General features: G+C 46.8%; 4 protein-coding genes and 1 pseudogene across 40 annotated transcripts in view; 2 read left to right on the plus strand and 3 right to left on the minus strand.

Moving 5' to 3' along the window:
* The window catches only part of AFDN (afadin, adherens junction formation factor), a 145,978-nt gene extending 135,545 nt beyond the window's left edge, over positions 1–10,433 (plus strand). For 13 of the 37 annotated variants that reach the window (XM_016956634.4, XM_016956646.4, XM_063813683.1 and 10 more), the window contains 4 exons: positions 883–1,017; positions 4,198–4,717; positions 7,562–7,646; positions 8,234–10,433. In XM_016956634.4, coding sequence (XP_016812123.3) covers positions 883–1,017; positions 4,198–4,717; positions 7,562–7,646; positions 8,234–8,387 — 894 coding nt within the window. In that variant the 3' untranslated portion in view covers positions 8,388–10,433. The remainder of the gene's footprint in view (positions 1–882; positions 1,018–4,197; positions 4,718–7,561; positions 7,647–8,233) is intronic. The other 24 variants (XM_054686514.1, XM_054686516.2, XM_054686517.2 and 21 more) reach the window with 7 other exon arrangements.
* A 4,104-nt stretch (positions 10,434–14,537) lies between these two features.
* Positions 14,538–15,059, minus strand: LOC104007081 (SUMO-interacting motif-containing protein 1). The gene is given in 3 exon segments (XM_024357514.2): positions 14,538–14,650; positions 14,653–14,815; positions 14,817–15,059. Coding segments are annotated over 3 exon segments (519 nt in total).
* Positions 15,060–15,179: 120 nt separating this feature from the next.
* On the minus strand, positions 15,180–15,928 carry LOC112209533 (mucin-2-like; annotated as a pseudogene).
* Positions 15,929–16,794: 866 nt separating this feature from the next.
* LOC112209535 (salivary glue protein Sgs-4) lies at positions 16,795–17,836 on the minus strand (the record flags this gene model as incomplete). The annotated part of the gene is given in 4 exon segments (XM_054686582.1): positions 16,795–17,073; positions 17,075–17,232; positions 17,486–17,615; positions 17,618–17,836. Coding segments are annotated over 4 exon segments (786 nt in total), but the record flags the coding sequence as incomplete, so codon positions are not given.
* Positions 17,583–23,954, plus strand: part of KIF25 (kinesin family member 25) — a 72,914-nt gene continuing 66,542 nt past the window's right edge. The window contains 1 exon segment of the mRNA XM_024357516.2: positions 17,583–18,082. Within this exon segment, the coding sequence (XP_024213284.2) occupies positions 18,015–18,082 (68 nt within the window). The 5' untranslated portion in view covers positions 17,583–18,014.

Genomic DNA, 23,954 nt, shown 5'->3' on the forward strand with positions numbered 1-23,954 from the left:
ATTTGAAGGACATCCTTAAGTATTTGAATGATATGAAGGAAAGGTATCTTTCTGTGTTGTTTCAAAAAGGCAGAACTGGAATGACCAAAAAGAGAAACAATGAGGTAATGAATTGTTAACATAAGAACTTCTTGACTAGTGTTACCTGAAAACAGAATGGATTGTATTGACTGAGAGGTCAACATTAGGTCCAGACAGAAGAGAGCTGAGATAGGGCTCCTTCCCATCTCAGGTTCAGAGTCCATGGTGCAGAGTGTAGGGTAGTCCTGAGTCGGGAGGGAATTCTTGAAGTCCAGGGTGGGATCTGGAGGGAGCTGATGGTAAAGGGCAGAGGAGAGAGAGTGGCGGGTCTTGGTCCCCAGGAAAGATGGACGACTGCCCGGCCCACTGGAGTCACATATGCTGCTTCTGTCCCACCTATGCAGAGGCGAGTGGGGGCCTCCCTCTTCTACAAGATATTCATAGTGGAAATTAAAAAGGGAGAGGAAAGGAGGTGTTTCAGTGTGTTCTGCAGGTCCATCAAGTGGGGCCTGTTTGAGCCTGTTAATTTACATGAACGGGTTAACTAAATTTGTTCCAGTAAAAGAATTGTGCTTGTTGAATGTGTGAATGTAGATGATAAATTCCATCTTATAGCCATGATTAATGGAGGAATAACTCTGGGATTTGTGGCAACCGTTTTTAGATAATTTATTTTAAAATTGTAGAGCTAAAAAATTGTAAAAAGTTTTATTTTCCAGCAGTGATTTTAACCTGGTATTTTATATTTAACTTTCTGTGTGTGTGTATGTGTATATGTGTGTCTACTTGTCTTAATGTGTGCATTTTATGTCTTGTGCTGGTGGAGTTTGTGGAGGGAGATTAATGTCAGCCTGTTGTTAGTTGCAGGACGAGGAGCGGAGGCGGCAGCAGCAGTTAGAAGAGATGCGCAAGCGGGAAGCGGAAGACCGAGCGAGGCAAGAGGAAGAGCGCCGGCGGCAGGAGGAGGAGCGAACAAAACGAGACGCTGAAGAAAAGGTTATGGTCCTTTAAGGGCAGCTAGAATTTTACCAAGTTAGCCTGAACGTAATCGATTGGCTGGGGCAGAGCGGGCTGGAAGTTCTGTGTTTCTTAAGAAGCACGAGGCAGAGCAGGGCCTGGCTCCCCCAGCTTTGTGATTGGACCAGCAACTTTACCCCATCTGGCCCACCTACCTCTCTTCTGGACTGTCTCCAGACCCCCTTACCTGCCAAGTTTTGTCTCCTTCAAACTTCTGAACTCTTGGGCGTGTGTAGCAGTGAGCCTCTTTGCAAAGGGTTCGTTTCCTCGGGCACTCATCTTTACTGAACATGGCCCAGCTTGTCATTGTGAAGGTGACATTTGTTCAGTGATTGCTTAAATGGCATGTGGACCGTGGGAAGCAGTAGGAGCGTAGTAAGACAGTTGGCTGCCATTCAACATTTCAAATAGATGGTTTACTCAAATCACTCACTTCTGGTTGATGGTAAAGAGAGCAGATGGCTTAGAAAACATGATACAGGAAAATTTAGTATGTAATCCAGTAAATATCCTAAGTTATTTATTTTCGTGTGTGTGTGTTTTTAAATCAAGTAACCCTTTTAATTGAATTTTAAAATGACAGCGAATTTTGACATTCTGAGAAATGGGGATTTTGAGATGTTTCTCTCCATATCTCCCTTTGTCCTGTGTGTGTGGCCGATGCCCTCTGGATGAAGAGGCTGTAGCCATTGAGCTCCCTGTGGGGGCCTGTTTCATCCCGAGGGGACTGCGTGTTGCTCTGTGTGGTTTGAGAGAAGCTGCTCTTCTCTGTTACTTCCCTTCTATGAAGGTAGAAGCTTTCAGTGTTACAACTTCTGATGGCGGAAAATTTAGTTTGTATTAATAATTCCTTCTTTGATAGTCTAGTGAACTATATTAATAGAACAGTGTACTGTTCACAGAAAAGAACTTGTAGGGAGTTTTTTGTAGTGATATGCTCTATTAGGATACAGAACAATCTAAGAGTAAGCTTGATAGACATGATGTGACTTCACTTAAATGGAGTAGAGTGAATAACGTAAGGACACTCACCTCTGTTGAAATTGGTGATTTCTGCATTGTGTAGACCTTTGCCCTCTAAGTTTATCATCATATTATCTGTTGAATCTGAACAGCATTTGAAGTCCTCAAAGAGTTTGGCTTTCAGGATTAGGTTCCCCTGTGAGTCTTTCACTTGTGTAATGGTAAGTCAACATTGATGATCTTTCTAAGGAAATCAGATTTCCAAAATGCTGAGCAGCTTGATGTCTAAGTGTTGGTGGTGTTTGCTGTTGCTTTGCTGTTCCATGAAAGCGCTCCCTGGCTGCTTGGAGGGCTGTGCTTTTCCAGGTCAGTGCCAGCTTGGCTGTCCCAGGCCGTGCACAGTGCCCATTGCTATAGCTGGGCCCAGTCCTGGCCACGCCGGAGCCTCGGCGGGGGCAGCTGGGTTGTCATGGCAGCACAGTGCACATGCAGAGAGGACCAGGCCATGTTTTTCCTATGCTGAGAAACTCTTGGGTTATTTAATTTTTCCAATGTGTTTTCATAACTCATGATTATGTGAAATACACTTGTGTTAGTAACTGCTTCTATAATTAAGTGGTCACTGTAAAAAGGCGAATAACCTATTTTTATATCAGAATGTCCAAAACTCATGGGTTTGCTTTGTTATAGAAAAATGTGCCATTCATTTGTTGGGTAGAATAAAGTCGTCTTGTAATTGTATCTGCTCTTGGTATAACTAAAAGAGGATATTTTGATTTCTTCCTAAAATGTTACCAAGCAACTGTTCTTCATGTTAATACTAAGATTCTTGATAGTTCCATTTAAAAGCCACAAGAAGTCATTCTGGTTTATTCCTCACTCCAAGGGAACACTTACTTTTTGTAGACAAGAAGATGAGAGTCTTTCCTTCAGGATTTCTAAACATAGAGCAAGAAGATTCAATGAAAAATTGGGCTCAGGGCAGTAATTGGGGCTGGCATTTATTCTTAAGAGTTTTCTCCCTCAAAAGGTGAAGGAGTGACATTGCGTATTCACTCTGTGTGTGTGTGTGTGTGTGTGTGTGTGTGTGTGTGTGTAGCTCTAGAGGGAGTAGGGAGAAAATACAGGATGAAATTGAAAACAGGGACTAACAACTTTTCACTGAATGCCAGCAAGGTCTCTAAAATTAGTTTTCTTTGGTTGAACAAATTTACAATTCATTGTACTTCATTTCACAGCATTAAACATTTACTCGAGGCAGTTTATTCTGTTTGCTCTTTCATCCCCCTTCTTATTTACTTTTTTCTTGTGCTCTAAAACTTTTGTCAATCTTTAACAAAACTGTGCTGTTACCTTTTTTAATGTTAAAAGAATTTTAACACTGTCAACTGTAGTTTGTGCAGATGTATGTCAGAAAAAAATGTACAGTATGTGTCAAAATATATTTGAATATCTTGTTGCTGTTGCTGTTAATTCCTGGCTCTCTAATTTTCTGTCTGTTAGGGAGTTTCTTAAGATTTGAAATACAAGTTAAGAACTATGGAAAGCATGTTTGTTAGATTGTTACTTTGGGAGAATGAGTGTTTTTTTTTTTTTTTTTTTTCATTTCTGGTTTCCTGTTAATCTCCTTCCTGATAACTGAAGTAAACAGGGTGGTTCACTCATGTCCTCCTTGTCCAGGAAGGACTGCTCTTCTGCATTCATGGGGGCTCAGTGAAAAAGAGTGCAAGTTTGCCTTTTGGAAAGTGCTGGCCATAGAAAGCCAGTGACAGCCTATTTTTAGTTTTGCATTATCTTTAAACACAGCAGTAACAGGTAAGTTAATATCCTGCCAAAATCAGAAGAGGAGAGAGAGAAGGAAGTAACAGGAGCGTGGAGGAAGGAAAGAAGGAAAGCAGAGGAGAATTCAGTCCACTGGGATAATGGAAAGGCATAAGTGACTGGGAAGCAGGAGGCTGAGAATCCATTCCGTGCTTCTGAGCAGTTTTCTGTCAAATAATCCAGAATAGTATTAATGTACTTGTAAGTCTAGGGAGAAGACTCTGGATTGACCTGCTGCTTCTGTGACATTGTAATTGTAACTATTAAACTTTGACGTCAGTGTGATGATGAGGATTGTTCCCTTTGAAGGCCCAGTGGGTCGGCTGTTCCCTTCTCACCTCTGACCTTTGCACTCTTGTCTATTCCCGCCCGCAGAGGCGACAGGAAGAAGGGTATTACAGCCGCCTGGAAGCCGAGAGGCGCAGACAGCACGACGAGGCGGCGCGCAGGTTGCTGGAACCCGAGGCGCCCGGTCTGTGCCGCCCTCCGCTTCCCCGGGACTACGAGCCCCCGTCCCCGTCCCCCGCGCCCGGCGCCCCTCCTCCCCCGCCTCAGCGAAACGCCTCCTACCTCAAAACACAGGTCCTCTCCCCCGACTCGCTGTTCACTGCCAAGTTTGTTGCATACAATGAGGAGGAGGAGGAGGAGGACTGCAGCCTAGCAGGTCAGGATAAGTACTCCAGCACAAGAAAGTCTCATGGGGACCTTCTTCCTGCCCCTCTTAAACCACGGCCACCCCCCTGCCAGCCACGCCCGGCCTCCGATGGCATCTTTCTCTCCAACTCATTCCAGCCACCCTCAGCCAAAGCCAACAGTACTGCTCACAAAAAAGGCCAGCCCCCGCCCCCTCCAAAAAAATCCAGCTCCTACCATCCCAGCCACTGCAAAGGTAGAGGTAAAAGAGTGACAAATCAGCTCTCTTTGTCTTAATGATTGGAACCTCAGCATCTCTCTGCACACTTGCCCTGTAGTATGGTCCATGGCGATCATACTTGCCTTGGAATTTGGATGTCATGTGATCACTGGTCTCGGCATGGTGATCCTCCTCTGCCTCTGATTGTGATGTTCTGTGCTAATACTCTTTGGTAGATATCTTAGTACTCCGATTTCTTTTACACTTTAAAAAGTTCCATTTCTTTGATCATCTGACAATCAGTCCTTCTCTGTTGTTCCCAAATCACTTGAAGTACTGTTGGTCTTGGCTTTCATTTTCTCTCTCTACAAATGATCTTCTATTTGTTTGAACAAGTGCTTTTCACACACTGTAGTGTCTCTAGAGACAAAGGTTATAATTCTATTATAAGTTTCCATTATTTAATGTTGGCAGAACTTTCTGTTCTGGATTAAGTAGCCTGTGGAATAAATCATGCGCTCTCATGGTGGTTTGGTTGGTGTGGCCGGAGCATCCGCTAAGCTGGTTCACTGTTGGCTTCATGACCTCCGTGCAGGCTGCCTCACGCCAGGGTCCAGAGACCCCAGTTACAGGGAAATTCCTCTCATCCCCTTTTCCTCTAACTGGCTTCACTCCTTCCTGTTACTTGCACTCTTAGCACCTAGTAACACCAGCAGCCAGACCTTAGCAGGCGTGCAGCTGCCGTTAGGGAAACCCCTACGCTGACTGTAGAGCAGGACAGTTCTGCAGGGGACAGGGCCTAGAGGCTGTCACAGGCGTGGGTTCAGTAGTCATTGTTTTCAAGACAGCATGTTTAAAATATAGCTGAATTCATAAGGATTCAGATTTCACACTAATCTTACCTTAAATGAAACTGGAATTCTGGTACTAAATATCTTCAAATACAGGAGTATTACTTTTAGTGAGTGTATGAGAGTCTTCTTCTAAATCCTGCATCATTCTGCATAAGCAATGCATGGGACTCGACAATTCTGAAATTGTCGAATATTCTAAGACTCAGTGTAACTGTCACCCTTACAAATAACAGATTAATTTTGCCAGAATTCTGTCTTTCCCTGCCCCCCTGGATCAGAGCTTTGGTCTACTTTGAAGGTTTAATATATAATAATATTTAGGTTGAGTCACTTTGGAAGCCAGGATTAAATCATTTTATGAAATATCTGTTGTAAATATCTACAGTTTGGTACCTTTTAGAGAAATGTACGGAATAATAGTGAATTTTGAAGCAGGATGCCATCAGTCTCCTTGTATTGAATTTTATAAGCTGAACCTAAGATTTTTTTTATGTGTCATGACAGAAATGTGAGGTTTGGTAGCCAAGTATTATAGTGAGGTGTCACTACTCACCATCTTGGCTCTCAGTCCTACCACTAACCCTTATTTTACTGCACACATGAAGTACCTCACAGGACCAGGTCATAGCCGACATCTGATTGCTCCACCTCTTTGAAGACTTCTTCGTAATGTACAGAGCCGTCTGCACCGTGTGCAGAGCGCATTCCGACCTTGTGTCCTCCTCATTTCACTAGCATGGTCTCATTCCTTGCTCAGCTCTGTTTGTGTCGCGAGCGCTCTGGTAAAGCATGCTTCTGCAGATGGACTGGGCTTCTTCCACTGGACAGTGAGAGGAGCAGCATTAGGATGTGAATGAGTAATGCCAGATTTGAACATAGCACTATATGAAAGATTCATTACTAAAGCTTTTTGAAAATGATCTGTGATTTGGAGTATTCATAGAGAGTCAGCTGAAGGTATTTGATACTCTTAAGTCTAAAAGTTCCGAAAATTCAGAAGAATTAGTTTTACCAGTGGAAAAAGCCAGTATCATTCTTAAAACAAAGCTCAAAAGATATAATACAATGTTTTTAAAACTAAGCAAGATAAAAAATTTGGAACTAAAATTGAAAAAAATGTCTCCATGCGGTAATTTATCTAAAGGCCCGCTATAAATTGTCATAAGGTGGAGATGTGTTTCTGTTGAATCTTTTGAGTCTTTGCTGAGGATGGCGCCCTCTGCAGGGTGGTGGGAAACCTGAGTGAAGGTGCAGTGCAGAGAGGCGCCTTCAAAAGGCAGCTGTGTCCCGTCTGCAGCACATCAGATGAGTTCTGCACAGCAGGTCCTTTTGTAGAAGAGGAGAAACAAAAATGTATTTTTGTGCAAGTTGTTTGAAAAAGAATTTTAATGTGAAAATATTGTACTACTTTTGTGGCCTGTTTAATCCAATATTCATTGCTGTCAGTATTTGCTAAATAGTTTGAGCATTTATTACTGCAGCCTGAATTACACTGTCAGATTTTTCCAGTGTGAATTTTTCTAATGCTACAATTAATAGAAATACATTAACACTGATTTACTGCATTATGATTTTAACAATATAACATTGATTGTTACTTGGATACACTTAGTGACATTATTACTTGGATACATTGAAAACTTTGTATCTGCATCACATCTTTTGATCCTCAACAATCCACCGAAGCCAGTAGGAACAGGGCAAATGTTGCCGATGGGTTGATGTTACACTCACCCAGAGTTGCTCTGCCAGTCAGAGGCAGAGCTGGGCCAGTGGGCAGTATTCCTCCCTCATAGTGAAGGGCGTCAGGTCAATATTTTAGCACCTCTTGAGAGTAGTAATTGGATTACTCAGGCCACCAACAGGGATGAATTTCAAATTGATGAAACTTTGATACAATATGAAGGGTCTTTTACCTTCCTACTTACTCAGTAAAGGTATTTTTGTATTCTCTGAGCACTGCATCTTTATCATGAGTAAAGCTTAGAAATAATCAGGTACTTTAACTTGTACTGTTTCTTTCATGGAAAAGGACCAAACTCTTACCCAGGATCTACTGGAGCAGCTGTTGGAGCCCATGACGCCTGTCGAGATGCAAAAGAGAAGCGCTCTAAAAGGTATGGACGGTTGCACTAGATGAGGAACTTCATCTGTACCTGATGAGCCCTTTCACTCTTCACGGCACCTTGAGATTATGTAAACAGACTTCATGGTTTCACTCTGTGACCTCACCTGGATTGTAATTAGGAATGCTATTGCCCCAAGTGTTCTTAAAACATGGAATTTGAACTCACCAGAAAAATCATCAGTACCATTCTATAACTTATTATTAAATTTGGCATATTTATAGATGCCTCTCAGGTACATGTAAGATGCCTTAAAATGCTGTATTTTAAAACTGTACCCCTCAGGTTACACTTGTTTAACTGGTAAGAGTCGCCTGCTTGCTAAAATCTAACTTACAAGTTTTTCGAGAGTTGACTATGACCGGGAAAAGTTAATGTTTTAGCCAAGAGAACATGTTGCCCTTTTTTTCTAGATGGGTTTAAATACAGCCCCTGTGATTTCGATTATAAGAAAGGTTATAGCACAATTTAACAAAGAATGAGTGAAAATTTTAATCGCCCATTTTGCAAACGTGTGTAATTGTTGACAGGTTGTTTCTAGTTTGTCCAGTAATCTTTGATATTGCCCTCTTCTGCAGCCAAGATGCAGATTCACCTGGAAGTTCTGGGGCCCCTGAAAACTTGACATTCAAGGAACGCCAGCGTCTTTTTTCACAAGGTCAAGATGTATCCAATAAAGTGAAAGCTTCTCGTAAATTAACAGAACTGGAGAATGAACTGAACACAAAGTGAAAGAAAATGAGGAGAACACTTTGTATTTACCCCAAAATCTTTTCAGTTGTGGGTTTGTAGGTGCGAGTTTGAAGAGGAAAGAGGAAGGGGGTTATATTTCTAAGTGATTTACAATTTCTGTTTCTAAAATTGTTGGGATTTAGAAATGTTTCAATTCCAAGAAATTTTATTTTACTTTACCATGAGATTGCCATTTATGTAATTTAAACACTGTCTAGTTTCTTAATTATCTAACTCACATGAGGGTAAGTTTTTTGTTGGTTTCTTTTCTGGAGTCCTGAGTTCAAAGGGGACAGAACTAAGGGCAGGAGAAGAGAATGGATGTGTCTTCTCTCCCATCTTCCCCTCATCATCAACCGAGGAGCACAAAGAAGTTCTGTTTCTGTTTTTTTCAGAAACTTTATTTTAGCTGTCAAGCAGAGAATAGCTTGAACTATTCAGACTATTATTGGCACTGTTTAGTAGTGACCACACACTCTTCTACCCGGGAAGGAACATATGACAACATGCTCCTCCCATGTCCCCTGATGGTGTCTGTTCCCACAATATCCTTCTAGTCTGCATCGTGAAGTGGCTTAAGCCAAAGCTTCCTGTGCGATGACGCACGTCCGAGACTGTTCCATCTCATTCCTCGCAAATTTGAGCTCTTCTGATCAATTCTAAATATTTGATTAATTTTAATTCTGAAAGAAAATTTTGAGGATTTAAGCTTAGGGGATTTTATTTTTATAAATACCAGATTATTGTTAGACTTAATAAATCACTGGTAAATTTAAAGATGACAGTTACCTTGGAAAGTTCACTAATACTTCAGCTGCTCCAAGGCGTCTGTAAAAGAAGATATCTTTATTGGAGCAATGTTCGTGTGACTGGGAATGACAGAAGAATGGGAGATGAGTAGGGACCCCTCAAGCACAGCTGTCACTCAGAAATTTTAAATTTGAAAAAGAAATCGATTTTCATCTGTATGCCGTCAAGGAAGGAATTCAATTACAGGGCATCTGTAACTTAAATATTGTAAGAATAACTCATATGGAAGTTCAAGCTATTTTTATACTATAATAGAGTTATTTAATTTTAATTTGTTGAATTATTAGTTACCACTGTCATTTCTTCAGCTATGGATATGTGGCTGATGTTGGGGAGACGGACCTCAGTGTGTTTTATATTGTCTGGTGTTAAGATGATAAATTACTTTGTGATTACAAGCAAATTTTCTATTTGACAAAGCCCTTGGTGGAGTCCAAATGATTTTTCTGTACCATATTTTTCTCTTACACATACGTATGTTAGGAAAATAGGCACACTTTCAAAGAGAATGTTCTCTTACACATACATATGTTAGGAAAATAGGCACACTTTCAAAGAGAGGTATAGGGGCTTTTTACTGCCTTCGAAATCACTTTTAATAAAAGTTGTATGATAAATCATTAAAAATGCAAGTGTAAATATTTTTTTACCTCTATCAGGGTTTTTATTTGAAAGTGTGCTCTTACCATTTCCTTGTTTGAGTAAGAGAGTGAAATGGTTCTGAGTGTTTAGGAAGGATTTGCTTGCTTGCAGCAGAAGTTCTAGGAAAAGCAGGCACCTCCCAAATATCTTGAGGACACTGGCAGCCTTATGGTGACTAAATCCACACTTTCTTTAAAGAGATGCAGATGAATTACTTTTCTGTTAATATATAGAAAAATACACAGGAGAACATGCAGATACATGTAAATATCTACATACAGGGATATTTGTATGTGTGGTGGTGAAACCCATACACAAGTGGATTTGGCCATCTTTGGGCAGTGAGGTCAAATGTGAATATGTGTAAAAGTGCTTTTCAGAACTGTGCATTACTATGAGAAAACATCAAAACTGCTGTAGTTTTCCATTTCTACTGTATTTCAGTTGCAACCTATTTTTAATAAACTTTGTATGTATTTAAGTGTATTTGCTATTGTTTTGAAAGTGCTGACAAAGTTTATATTTGTAACATCAGCCTTCTTCACCCGTCTCTTTCCATCTGTCTCTTCTTCATTAAACACTTACTGAGTATGATTTCTGTGTCAGGCAGTGGTTTTCATTTGTGGGGACGTGTCGTGTGCCTCGTCACACAGCTCACGGGTGGTGTCTGAGTCTCATAAGCCGTTCTGCTGCCCGGGCTTTCCTGATGCTTCCTTGATCCCAGCAAGCTCAGGTGGGCATTCAAGCCATTTCTCAGTGACACTGTCTCTTGGTGGCCCCTTTGAAATTCCTAAAATATCCGTAGTAATAAGTAAATGGTGTACATAAGGCATCCTGGTGAGAAGCGTCCTAGTGCAAGAACCCACTCGGGACGGCCTCGTGTAAAAGGGTATGTTTGATTGTAAAACTACACGAGTCACATTGTGAGGACCTGGGAGCTGCGGGAGGCCTGGGCATGTGCGGGCGGGACCTTCTGTGTGGACAGGGCTCAGCGCTGCCTCTGCGCCATCTCCTGCCTCTGCCTATTTCCAGTGGACCTTTTAATGGCCTGTGAGCAGGGGGATGGGACAGGGCAGGGATAGAGAATTTTTAGAGCTTTTATGGGGGGAGAAAAGGATGGGAGGTTGTTGGTTGAAGGATGCAAAGTTTCAGATAGACAAAAGGAATAGGTTTTCAGATCCATGTGCTGCACAGCAGGGTGACTGTAGTCCATGTATTGTAAAAATAAGGACGTTCATGAAGGAAGGAGTGTGTCTTAGGGTTGTAGAAACTTGTGGAGACCTTTTTGATAGAACGAGATGTTTGTGGATTAGAACTATAGTATTCACTTTTACTATATTTTAGTGCTTGAAAGGGGACTTTAATGTTTGGGGATACAAAAACTTAGGAAGCCTGAGTATTATTACAGATTCCTTTTTCTTCTCAAGGCTTGTGTTTCTGTTGCTGTCAGTGGAAATAATGGTACTGCCCTACAGTGGTCTGTCATACGGACCAGCAAGCACTTAATCATTTTCTGGTGTGCGCCGTTGGACACAATTTCCTCTATCCTTTATTGAGTGGAAAACTGATTTCAAAGATTTAGTTATATTTAGTAAACATTAAGCAAAATTTAATTCGAGTGACTTGGAGGAGGGAAAGGATGTACAAGAAGTGATAGTTTTGTTATTTCCAGTATTTCATCCAGTTTATTCCAAAAATCACATAACCTCAAAAGGGACATACTGGACTTGAGATTGGGAATTGAAGCCGGTTTCTTCTTTAATTCAGCAGATGTTTATGGGAGCCTGCGGGTGCCTCCTGCCTCGGTGACGGGTCTCACAGCGCTTACCTGCTGTCCTGAAACAGCGTGGCTCTGCACCCAGGGAGCATCACTCCAGGAAGCACATGTTCCATTTACATATGCAGATACATAGTAACTGTTAACAGTAAAGAAGTGCAGGGGACACCTGGAGGTCTAATGAAGTTCCTGGGAGATGGTAGGCTGTTTTGAGAAAGTGATGCTCTTGAGAAGCCTTGCAGATGGAAGGAGAAGCCTGAGGCAGGTAAGCTGGAACCTCAGGAAGATCAGGGGAGCCCAGAGCCAGAGCCCCAGAACAGGAGGGTGCAGGCAGGGGCTGGAGAGAGCCAGGGGCCACCTGGCACTACCCGGTGGTAAAAGAGTGTATTTTCTAAGACCATGGCAGGAAATGTGACTTGTTTTCTTCACGCAGTGCAAAGCCTCTGCAGGGTTTCGAGGAGGGGCTGGGGCCACCCAGGTGATGTCAGTGGCTGTCTCTCTGGTTGCCGGGATGGGAGGGGAAGGAATGGAAGCCCGGAGCAGGCTTCTGCAGGAGTTGGAGGCTTTGAGGAACCAGATGGTGGTGTGGCCACCCAGATAGGAGAGCATGGAGGCATGGGCTGGGGTGGGCACAGGTAAGCTCTAGAGTTGTTTGCATAGCTACAGAGATGCCAAAGAACAGATTAGAAAAGAGGACAAAACTCAGCTTGGCTTTCAAACAAATTGGTAACCATGGCTTTCAGTTTGAAAACTACTTTCACATGTCTTCAGTGGGTTAGATCTTATTTTTCTCTGCTCTTCTAAATCTTACGTTTTATTCTTTTATAGAGACTACAGGCTTAAATGAATGTTAAATTGGAGACAGTGGTTCCAACTTCAACTTGGAACTTTTAAAAATGATTATAAGATATTAAGTAATCTCAGCCCAAAGAGAGACCTGGGAAACCATAGGGTCAATTGTATGGCTTTAAAAATGTTCCACCTTCCTCCCGTCAATCTTTTTTGTATGAGAATAGATCCCAAAATATGAAAACAGCCTAGCTCAGTTGAGCAAAATACGTACCATGTTCTGAACAGGCGAAGCATAGCTAGGGAGTCTCGGGACTTTGGGTTTGTCTGATTTCTGTAACTGCCATTACCTAAATATTGGGAAATTGCTGACGTCGATGCAGAGACTGTCCAGAGCCCTCTTAAGTCTTTGTGGACAAAGAGTGACTTATTTAATGAAGCAGCCTCTCCTTCCTGTGATGTGAGATGTTTATTTCTCTTTCCAGTTTTTTAATTACACGTCACCCATTGCAGACTAGGCACCCATAAATATTTGTTGGGTAAATTCTTCTCAATCTGAAGTCTAGTATGTATCTTTGGGGTTGTGTGACTTTTTGGAATAAACTGCATGAAATCGTGGAATTAAAAATTCACTTTTTGCATATACTTTCCCTCCTGCAAGTCATCCACTTACATCTTGCTTAGTGTTACTAAATATAACTTTCTGAAATTAGCTTTCCATGCAAGAAAACATAGAGGAATGCTATCTTCAGTACAGTAGACGGATTGCTCACAGACAGCTGGAGGCTGCAGTCTATAAATGATTTGATCAGATCTCTCTCAAGAATTCTTGTAGCAAGACAAGAAAAGGGATTGGTGGAATACAAACAAAAATAGGAAATGAAGGAAGAGGAGAGTGCAAAGGTGAGGACCACACAGGCCGACTGCATTGCGAGGGCGTGCTGCGCGGGGAGGCTCGGTACCACATACCAGTTGCATGTATTCAGAAGAGCAAGACGCAAGCACCTTCCAGAGGGAATTTGTCTCAGCCTCATATTCTAAGAGGAGTTTCTCAGGCAGCACTGGACATGGGCCGCCCTGAATATTCTTTGCTCCTGAGGACACCATTTGCGGGGCTGACTTGTGTACATACACGGGGCCTCTGGCTGTCTCAGGTGGAACAGATTTGTCACACCTCTTGGCAGGGTTTCCAATGACACGGGCAGAGCCAGAGTCATTAAAGTGGTAAAGCAGGTTGTATTCCAGAACTTTGTAATAGGGGGAAGAAAACACCGCAGTTTGGAGCTGGACTCAACTCTGCATACAGCAAGGCTGGAGGGCACTCGGGCTAAACTGACCCATGGGGAGTCTTCCTAAAGTCAGGCCTGGGGAACCCAGCATCACCTGGGGATTGGCGGGGGACGCAGAACTGATCAGATGTCGGACGGAGGCGTGGGGGATTCTCACGGCGATGCAGACTTAAGGCTGAGTTGAAAAAGGGCGTGGAGAAGCCCAGGGTCTGGTCAGGGAGGGCGTCCTTGGCACTGGGGCCATGAGAAGCTGGTGTCCATGTTCCCAACCAACGATGCCACACGGTCGCCGCGATCACGTCGCACACCGTGTCCTGTCACCTCTGCCAGGCGTGAGCTGGCCTTTTCGCCACAGTTCTCCTGGCCTATGTGCATGCCTAGCCAACAGCTGCTACGTAAATAAGCTTGGAAACAAAGTCAGTGATACGGACCTGATGTATTACAAACACGCTGCAGCAGGAGACGAGGCCTCCGTCCACCACTGCCACCGACTCTCCTGGAACCTTTGGCCACATTCTGTGACACGGGACAGGCCCGGAGCATATCAGTCCCCTCAAGACCTGACACCAGCCCCTCCAGAGACCATCCGTTTTCTAGGAGTCACATGAAAAAAGTAGAAAGAGGTGTAATAAATTGTGATATATTTTATTTTGCCTAATATATCCCAACAGCATCATTTCAACATGCAATCTATACATAAAATGCATTCAGATTCTCTACATTCTTTTTCATGCAGCGCCTTCAAAATCCAGGCCGTCTCATACCCACAGCATTTCCGCAACTGCTGCGTGCTAGTGCTGGACCGTGAGTGACCAGAGAAACCACTGCATTAAAATATGGGGGTCACTCCCCCTGCAGTGTGTGTGTGGGAAGGAGGAGACAGTGGGGGTCATTCCCCCTGCAGTGTGTGGGGAGGAGGAGGCAGTGGGGGTCATTCCCCCTGCAGTGTGTGGGGAGGAGGAGGCAGTGGGGGTCATTCCCCCTGCAGTGTGTGGGGAGGAGGAGGCAGTGGGGGTCATTCCCCCTGCAGTGTGTGGGGAGGAGGAGGCAGTGGGGGTCATTCCCCCTGCAGTGTGTGGGGAGGAGCAGGAGGCAGTGGGGGTCACTCCCCCTGCAGTGTGTGTGTGGGGAGGAGGAGGCAGTGGGGGTCATTCCCCCTGCAGTGTGTGGGGAGGAGGAGGCAGTGGGGGTCATTCCCCCTGCAGTGTGTGGGGAGGAGGAGGAGGCAGTGGGGGACATTCCCCCTGCAGTGTGGGGGGAGGAGGAGGCAGTGGGGGTCACTCCCCCTGCAGTGTGTGGGGAGGAGGAGGCAGTGGGGGTCATTCCCCATGCAGTGTGGGGGGAGGAGGAGACAGTGGGGGTCATTCGCCCTGCAGTGTGTGGGAGGAGGAGGCAGTGGGGGTCACACCCCCTGCAGTGTGTGGGAGGAGGAGACAGTGGGGGTCATTCCCCCTGCAGTGTGTGGGGAGGAGGAGACAGTGGGGGTCATTCCCCCTGCAGTGTGTGGGAGGAGGAGGCAGTGGGGGTCATTCGCCCTGCAGTGTGTGGGAGGAGGAGGAGGCAGTGGGGGTCATTCCCCGTGCAGTGTGGGGGGAGGAGGAGGCAGTGGGGGTCATTCCCCCTGCAGTGTGTGGGAAGGAGGAGGCAGTGGGGATCATTCCCCCTGCAGTGTGTGGGAAGGAGGAGGCAGTGGGGATCATTCCCCCTGCAGTGTGTGTAGGGAGGAGGAGGAGGCAGTGGGGGTCATTCCCCCTGCAGTGTGTGGGAAGGAGGAGGCAGTGGGGATCATTCCCCCTGCAGTGTGTGTGGGGAGGAGGAGGAGGCAGTGGGGGTCATTCCCCCTGCAGTGTGTGGGGAGGAGGAGACAGTGGGGGTCATTCCCCCTGCAGTGTGTGGGGAGGAGGAGGAGGGAGTGGGGGTCATTCCCCCTGCAGTGTGTGGGGAGGAGGAGACAGTGGGGGTCATTCCCCCTGCAGTGTGGGGGTAGGAGAAGGAGACAGTGGGGGTCATTCCCCCTGCAGTGTGTGGGGAGGAGGAGGAGACAGTGGGGGTCATTCCCCCTGTAGTGTGTGGGGAGGAGAAGGAGACAGTGGGGATCATTCCCCCTGCAGTGTGTGGGGAGGAGGAGGAGGCAGTGGGGGTCATTCCCCGTGCAGTGTGTGGGAGGAGGAGGAGACAGTGGGGGACATTCCCCCTGCAGTGTGTGGGGAGGAGAAGGAGACAGTGGGGGTCATTCCCCCTGCAGTGTGTGGGGAGGAGGAGAGAGTGGGGTCATTCCCCCTGCAGTGTGTGGGAAGGAGGAGACAGTGGGGGTCATTCCCCCTGCAGTGTGTGGGAAGAGGAGGAGGCAGTGGGGGTCATTCCCCCTGCAGTGTGTGGGAGGAGGAGGAGACAGTGGGGGACATTCCCCCTGCAGTGTGTGGGGAGGAGGAGGAGGCAGTGGGGGTCATTCCCCCTGCAGTGTGGGGGGAGGAGAAGACAGTGGGGGTCATTCCCCCTGCAGTGTGTGGGAGGAGGAGGAGGCAGTGGGGGTCATTCCCCCTGCAGTGTGTGTGGGGAGGAGGAGGAGACAGTGGGGGTCATTCCCCCTGCAGTGTGTGGGAAGAGGAGGAGGCAGTGGGGGTCATTCCCCCTGCAGTGTGTGGGAGGAGGAGGAGACAGTGGGGGACATTCCCCCTGCAGTGTGTGGGGAGGAGGAGGAGGCAGTGGGGGTCATTCCCCCTGCAGTGTGGGGGGAGGAGGAGACAGTGGGGGTCATTCCCCCTGCAGTGTGTGTGGGGAGGAGGAGGAGGCAGTGGGGGTCATTCCCCCTGCAGTGTGTGGGAGGAGGAGGAGACAGTGGGGGACATTCCCCCTGCAGTGTGGGGGGAGGAGAAGACAGTGGGGGTCATTCCCCCTGCAGTGTGTGGGAGGAGAAGGAGGCAGTGGGGGTCATTCCCCCTGCAGTGTGTGGGAGGAGGAGGAGACAGTGGGGGACATTCCCCCTGCAGTGTGGGGGGAGGAGAAGACAGTGAGGGTCATTCCCCCTGCAGTGTGTGGGAGGAGGAGACAGTGGGGGTCATTCCCCCTGCAGTGTGGGGGGAGGAGGAGGCAGTGGGGGTCACTCCCCCTGCAGTGTGTGGGGGAGGAGGAGACAGTGGGGGTCATTCCCCCTGCAGTGTGTGGAGGAGGAGGAGACCGTGGGGGACATTCCCCCTGCAGTGTGTGCGAGGAGGAGGAGACAGTGGGGGACATTTCCCCTGCAGTGTGGGGGGAGGAGAAGACAGTGGGGGTCATTCCCCCTGCAGTGTGTGGGGAGGAGGAGAGAGTGGGGGTCATTCCCCCTGCAGTGTGGGGGTAGGAGAAGACAGTGGGGGTCATTCCCCCTGCAGTGTGTGGGAGGAGGAGGAGGCAGTGGGGGTCATTCCCCCTGCAGTGTGGGGGGAGGAGGAGACAGTGGGGGACATTCCCCCTGCAGTGTGTGGGGAGGAGGAGAGAGTGGGGGTCATTCCCCCTGCAGTGTGGGGGGAGGAGGAGACAGTGGGAGTCATTCCCCCTGTAGTGTGTGGGAGGAGGAGGAGGCAGTGGGGGGTCAATCCCCCTGCAGTGTGTGGGGAGGAGGAGACAGTGGGGTCATTCCCCCTGCAGTGTGTGGGAAGGAGACAGTGGGGGTCATTCCCCCTGCAGTGTGGGGGGAGGAGGAGACAGTGGGAGTCATTCCCCCTGTAGTGTGTGGGAGGAGGAGGAGGCAGTGGGGGGTCAATCCCCCTGCAGTGTGTGGGGAGGAGGAGACAGTGGGGTCATTCCCCCTGCAGTGTGGGGGGAGGAGAAGACAGTGGGAGTCATTCCCCCTGCAGTGTGTGGGAAGGAGACAGTGGGGGTCATTCCCCCTGCAGTGTGGGGGGAGGAGGAGACAGTGGGGGTCATTCCCCCTGCAGTGTGGGGGAGGAGGAGGAGGCAGTGGGGGTCATTCCCCCTGCAGTGTGGGAGGAGGAGGAGGCAGTGGGGGTCATTCCCCCTGCAGTGTGGGGGGAGGAGGAGGCAGGACTGTGCTCGCCCCTCCTCTTCCTGCTCCTGGGACTCTGCTGCGCCTCTGGGAAGGGCCGGTCCAGGAGCTCCGCAAGTTGCGGGAGAACCTGGCGGGCCCGTGGTCCAGCGAGGCCTGGGATTCAGAAGGGATGAAACGTTCCTCTACGCTTGAATACCGGCCCCCTGCCCCTGGGTCTTCCTGCTATTTCTTCCTGCCCCTCGCTCCCGCCTTGAGCCACCGCCTCGTGCTCCCCAACGCCCGCTCCTGTGCTGGTCACTGGGGGCAGTGAGAGGAGGCCAGAAGCAGAGGCGATGCCGGCGGGGAGCGGGCGGTGGGGGGGCTTCTGGGAGCGACGGACCCGGCAGCTGCAGAGCCAAGTGTGGCTGAGTGGGGGGAGGGAGGAGGGACCCCCCTCAGAGGCTCCACGCGGAGGCCTGGGAGAATCGGGTGGGCTTGAGACTTTCACTGGATGGTAGCCAGCTTTGGACGCAAACGTCCCACGTGATCTGTCCCCTCCCGTCTAGGCTTCCAGGACCTAGGGGTGGTGGACCTGCTCTGTCCTCCCACCACTGACCTCCACCTGAGGCCCTGGACTTCCCTGTGATCTCCTCTCCCCTCCCACCAGGGACCTCCTACCCCCTTCCCCCTCCCCCCTCCCACACCGGAGCCTTCTCTCCCCTCCCATCCGGGGCCTGCTGTCCCCTCCCACCCGGGACCTCTTCTCCCCTCCCATCCGGGGCCTGCTGTCCCCTCCCACCCGGGACCTCTTCTCCCCTCCCATCCGGGGCCTGCTGTCCCCTCCCACCCGGGACCTCTTCTCCCCTCCCACCTGGGGCCTCCGCGGCTTTTAAAACTGTCTGCTGGGTGCTGTGCACGTGCTGGGAGCACAGTAGTGAAGCCGGGACAGATAAAGTTCTAGTCACTGCCCTCTTGGAGTATACAGTTGAATCCGGGAAGTAGATCAATGAAATAAACACAGAATGGTTGTAAAATACAGAACGCTGGGAAGTGGAGGTGCGTGCTCTTACACGTGTTTATAATTCAGCCGTCGCCTAATCTGAGAAATCAAGGATTTTCTGCATCGTGCGCGTGCCCGCTGAGCTGAGCTCTGCTGGGATGGGGAGTCCTCCGGCTGGAGGCTGAGGGCAGGAGCTCTCGGTGAGAGGCTGCGGCCAGCAGTGCTGTGTGCGGGGCAGGGGTCAGCGCAGGAAGCAGCTACTGCTTGAGGCTGACAGCTCAGCAAGGGGCCGAGCTCCCCCGGGTCAGGCGGGACCAGTAAGGGATCATCCTTCTTTTGAGGGCACGGAGCCACCGTCGGAGGGATCGTGAGAAGTGTGGGAAGATGAGATTAAATTCCTATTCTGAAAATGTCACACTGTGGAGGGCAGTGGTTCAAGCGCAGTAATGGCCATGGAGGGAGAACACCGCCCGGGGACACCCGGGGTGGCCGGAGCCCCGGAAACCTGAGCAAAACGCGCAAAATGGGGACAACCACCCAGGTTTTAATGGAAATTGTGCGAACAGCTGTCAACGAAGAGTCAAACTCTGGAAAACATTTGAAGAGATTTATTCGGAGCCAAATATGAGTGACCACGGCCTGTAACACGGCCCTCAGAAGGTCCTGAGAACGTGTGCCAAGGTGGCCGGGGCACAACTTGGTTTTATACAATTTAGAGAGGCAGGAGACATCAATCAAATACGTTTAAGAAATACATTGGTTCTGCCCAGAAAGGCGGGACAGGTCAAAGGGCAGGGGGAGGGCTTCCAGGCTCTAGGTAAATGTAAACATTTTCTGGTTGACAATTGGTTGAGTTTCTCTGAAGACCTGGGATCAGTAGAAAGGAAATGTTCAGGTTAAGATAAAAGACTGTGGAGACCAAGGTTCTTTTGAAGCCTCATAGTGGCTGCCCTTGGAGACAATAGGTGACAAATGTTTCCTATTTAGATCTTTAAAAGGTGCTAGACTCTAGTTCATTTCTTCAGGATTGGGAGGGCCTGGAAGAAAGATCTAACCATGTTAACAGAGATTCTTTACAGATGTACACGTCCCCCAACAACGGACAGCTCTGCAGGACCATTTCAAAATATGGCAAAGAAACATGCTTTTGGGGTAAAATATTTTGACTTTCTTCCTTGTCTCGTAATGTTATGCGCGAGTCAGGTTTGGAAAGCAAGTCACAATATATAGGGTTAAATAAAACCCATCTGATAAGAATTTATGATTTGTAGGGCATGACTCCCCAGACCCCTTAGATAGGAATTTGAGTAAGAGTTAAAAAAAAATCAGAGCATAGTCCTCACAGCATACATCAGATGACAAATATTTATTCAAGAAAGTCTGCTGAAACTCCGTAAGAATAATGATCATCTGTGGCTCCCTCCTTCCCCCACCCCAGCTCATCTCGACAGAAGCCCCACTCTTGGTGGTTGTGGCCAAGGAGACAGGGCTCGCTCTCCCCTCAGCTCCCGCCCAAGGGTCCCCTTATCTCACCAGGAGGGACAGATGCCAGCATTTCTCACCCCAGCACCCAGTTGAAGAGGCTAAATTCCTGGTGAGCATGATGGACAGCCCCCTTCCTCCAGCCAGTCCCTACTCATCGGATGGGGCTCTAGCCCAAGAACAGCAGGCTAAGAAGGCTGGGATCCAATTGCTGTGCCCAGCTCCACTGTAGGACACAGTTCTGTAAAAAGAGGCAAACTGAAAAGACCAGAGAGCAGGGCAGTCCACAGGGAAGAAAAGGTTGCTCTGAAGCTCTTCCCAAAGGAACTGGCTTTATTGGAAACAGCGTGGAACCATTCAAGCCTGAAGGCACGCTCTGAAATGATTGTTCCTCTTAATTAGGAGCAATGAATTGGTCTGTGAGGGCTGCCAGAACAAAGCACCACAGACTGGGGGCTTAAACAACAGAAATTTCTCCCTCACAGTTCTGAGGCGGAAGCATCTGAGCTCAAGGCATTGGCAGGTTTGGTTGCCTCAGAGGCCTCTCTCCTTGGCCTGTGAATGGCCACCTTCTCACTGTGTCCTCACGTGGTCCTTTTTCATCCCTTGTGTCTCTGTGTCCAGATTTCCTCCTCTTGTAAGGACACCAGTCACATTGGAATACGGCCCACCCCCATGGACTCATTTTAACTTAATCACCTCTTTAAAGGGCCTATCTTCAAATAGAATCATGTTCTAACACGCTGGGGGTTAGGACTTCAACATACGGATTTGAGGGTAGAGACAAAACTCAGCACATCATCAACAAACTAATTCATAGCCCTGCTAGGTTGCTAGAGAGAACCAAGGTGACACTAAGAAGAGCCCTTGGCTGGGCACGGTGGCTCACGTCTGTAATCCCAGCACTTTGGGAGGCCAAGGTGGGTGGATCATGAGGTCAAGAGATCGAGACCATCCTGGCCAATATGGTGAAACCCCGTCTCTATTAAAAATACAAAAATCAGTTGGGCGTGGTGGCACACACCTGTAGTCCCAGCTACTCGGGAGGCCGAGGCAGGAGAACCACTTGAACCCGGGAGGCAGAGGTTGCAGTGAGCTGAGATCGCGCCATTGCACTCCAGCCTGGTGACAGAGCAAGACTCAGTCTCAAAAAAAAAAAAAAAAAAGCCCTCCTGGAGCTAAAACAAACCTCAGAGACTGGCCTTAAAAAATGTTCACTGCTCCAGTTTAATTGGACCAGACATTGAAGAAATGTATGCCCAGGTCATTACTGAAAATCATAGAGCAATCAGTTAGTAATTAATGGAGCTTAACAGGTAGATGTGATACCGCATGAGGTAGATAGCTTAACAGAGGGATCAAGGAAAGAGATAGCCAGTGTCCCCACCAAAACCACCACAACCCAGGCTGGCTGCGTGCATGCCCAAGGCTGAGTCCTCCAAGGAACTACCCCAGAGGCTTCACACTGCAGGGGAAATAAGCTTCACTGAAATAGTCTAGCCAAGTGACTCAACAAATAAGCAAAACAACAAAACCAAGCTACAGAGAGGGAAGAGAGGAATCAGCATGTAGTTTGTATACTGTTACCTAAAACATCCAATTTTCAACAAAAATGTAGACATGCAAAGACATTCAAAGAAACAGGAAAATGAGACATGAGGAAAACACAGGAAACAAAAGCTGCCTTGTGAGGGCCTAGATTTTTTTTTTAATTTGACTCTGACTAGCAGGAGGGCCTAGATGTTGAGTAGACAGAGACTTCAAAGCAGCCATTACAGCCATGTTCAAAAAACTAAACAACACTGTGCTCATAGAAGTGAGGGAAACCATGACAATGTCTCATCAAATAAAAAAAAATACAGAGATTGAAATTATTTTTTAATGATAATCCTGGAGCTGAAAATAACTGAAATGCCAAAAAAAAATCTGGCAGGGCTCATGAGTAGATTTGAACTGAAAAGTCAGCAAACTTTAAGATAGATTGGTAGAAATTATGTTATCTTAAAAACGGAGATAAAAATAGATTGAAAAAAAGGAATAGAACCTCAGAGAAATATGTGAACCCTTTAAGCCCCCAGCATATGCATAATGAAAGCAAAAGGAGAGAAGAGAGACAAAGGGGCAGAAAAACATTCAGAGAAATAATTGCTGAAAACTTCCCAAATTTGCTTAAAAATGTGAATCTCTCAAAGAAGTTCAATGAATCCCAAAAGTAGGATAAATACAAAGAGATTCACACTCACACATGTCATAGTACAAATGTTTGAAGCCAACATGAAAATCTTGAAAGCAGAAAGTGTGAACGAGTTGCCTTATGCAAGAGAACCCAAAAGGACTGATGGCTGTCTTCTCCTCAGCAATGATGGAAGTCAGAGGGCAGTTGATACGGTTTGGCTGTTTCCCCACCCAAATCTCATCTTGGATTCCCACTGTTGCGGGAGGGACCCGGTGGGAGGTAATTGAATCATGGGAGCAGATATCTTTCCCATGCTGTTCTCGTGATAGTGAATGAGTCTCACGAGATCTGACGGTTTTAAAAGGAGGAGTTTCCCTGCACAAGCTCCTTCTGTCTCTCTCTGTCACCATGTGAGGTGTGACTTTCCCCTTCTGCCATGGTTGTGAGGCCTCCCCAGCCACGTGGAACTGTAAGTCCAGTAAACCTCCTTCTTTGGTAATTTGCCCAGTCTTGGGTTTGTCTATATTAGCAGCATGAAAATGGATTCATACGGCAGTGGAGTGACATGTTCAAAGTGCTGAAAGAAAAAAAAGCTGTCAATCGAGAGTCTTATATCTGGCAAAACTGTCTTTCAAAAATTAAAGCAAAATAAAAGCATTCTTCAAAAAAAAAATCAGAGAGAATTTCTTGTGAAAAGGAAATCCCTCAGGCTGAAAGCAAGTGAAACCACAAGGAAACTCAAATCCACAAAGAGCATCAGTAAAGGTAATTATGTAATTATAAAAGACAGTAGACATGTATATTTCTTCATTTTCGTTCTCTTAACTGATTTAAAGAACAGTTGTATAAGACAGAGTGTGTATAATTGTACTGTTGGCCCTGTAACATGTAGAAATGTAATGTATTTGACAAAAATAACACAAAGGATGTGATGAAGGCAAAGTTTTACTGGAGTCAGGAAAGGACGCCAGTGACTTGAATCCACAGGACCAAATGAAGAGAAACAAACATGGTGAATAAAAAGAGAAATAGAACTTGCATATAAATAAATATGTATCCTCCTTCCTTTTCTCGCCTCCTTTAATGAACATGAAATTATGTAAAGTCATAATTATAACAATGTATTATATTTATAACATATATACATATAATGTGTATAACTATAATAATATAAAAGGAGGGAAGAATACACCTAACAACAGGGCTCCTGAACTAGTGAGACAAAAACCAACAGAATGGAAGAGAAATAGGCAATTCAAAAACAAGGATGGCAGACTTCAATACTCTACCTTCAATTATGGGTAGACCAACTAGATAGAAAATCAGCAAGTAAGCAGAAGACTCAAAGAATGCGATAAACTGAACAGACCTAACAGACATCTGTAGAACACGCTACCTAACAACAGAATTGAAAATTCTTCTCAAATGCGCATTGAACACGCTCCAGGATAAACATGCTAAGTCATAGAACAAGCCTGAATCATATATGATTTATATCCTTTAAATGTATTCAGGCTTGTTCTGTGACCTAGCATGTTTATCCTGGAGCGTGTTCAGAATAGAGTTAAACTCACTAAACAAATTCAGCAAGGTTGAAGAATATAAGATCAATATACAAAAAGCAAATGTATTTCT

This window comes from Pan troglodytes, chromosome 5 (assembly GCF_028858775.2).
Source record: "Pan troglodytes isolate AG18354 chromosome 5, NHGRI_mPanTro3-v2.0_pri, whole genome shotgun sequence".
NCBI lineage: Eukaryota > Metazoa > Chordata > Mammalia > Primates > Hominidae > Pan > Pan troglodytes.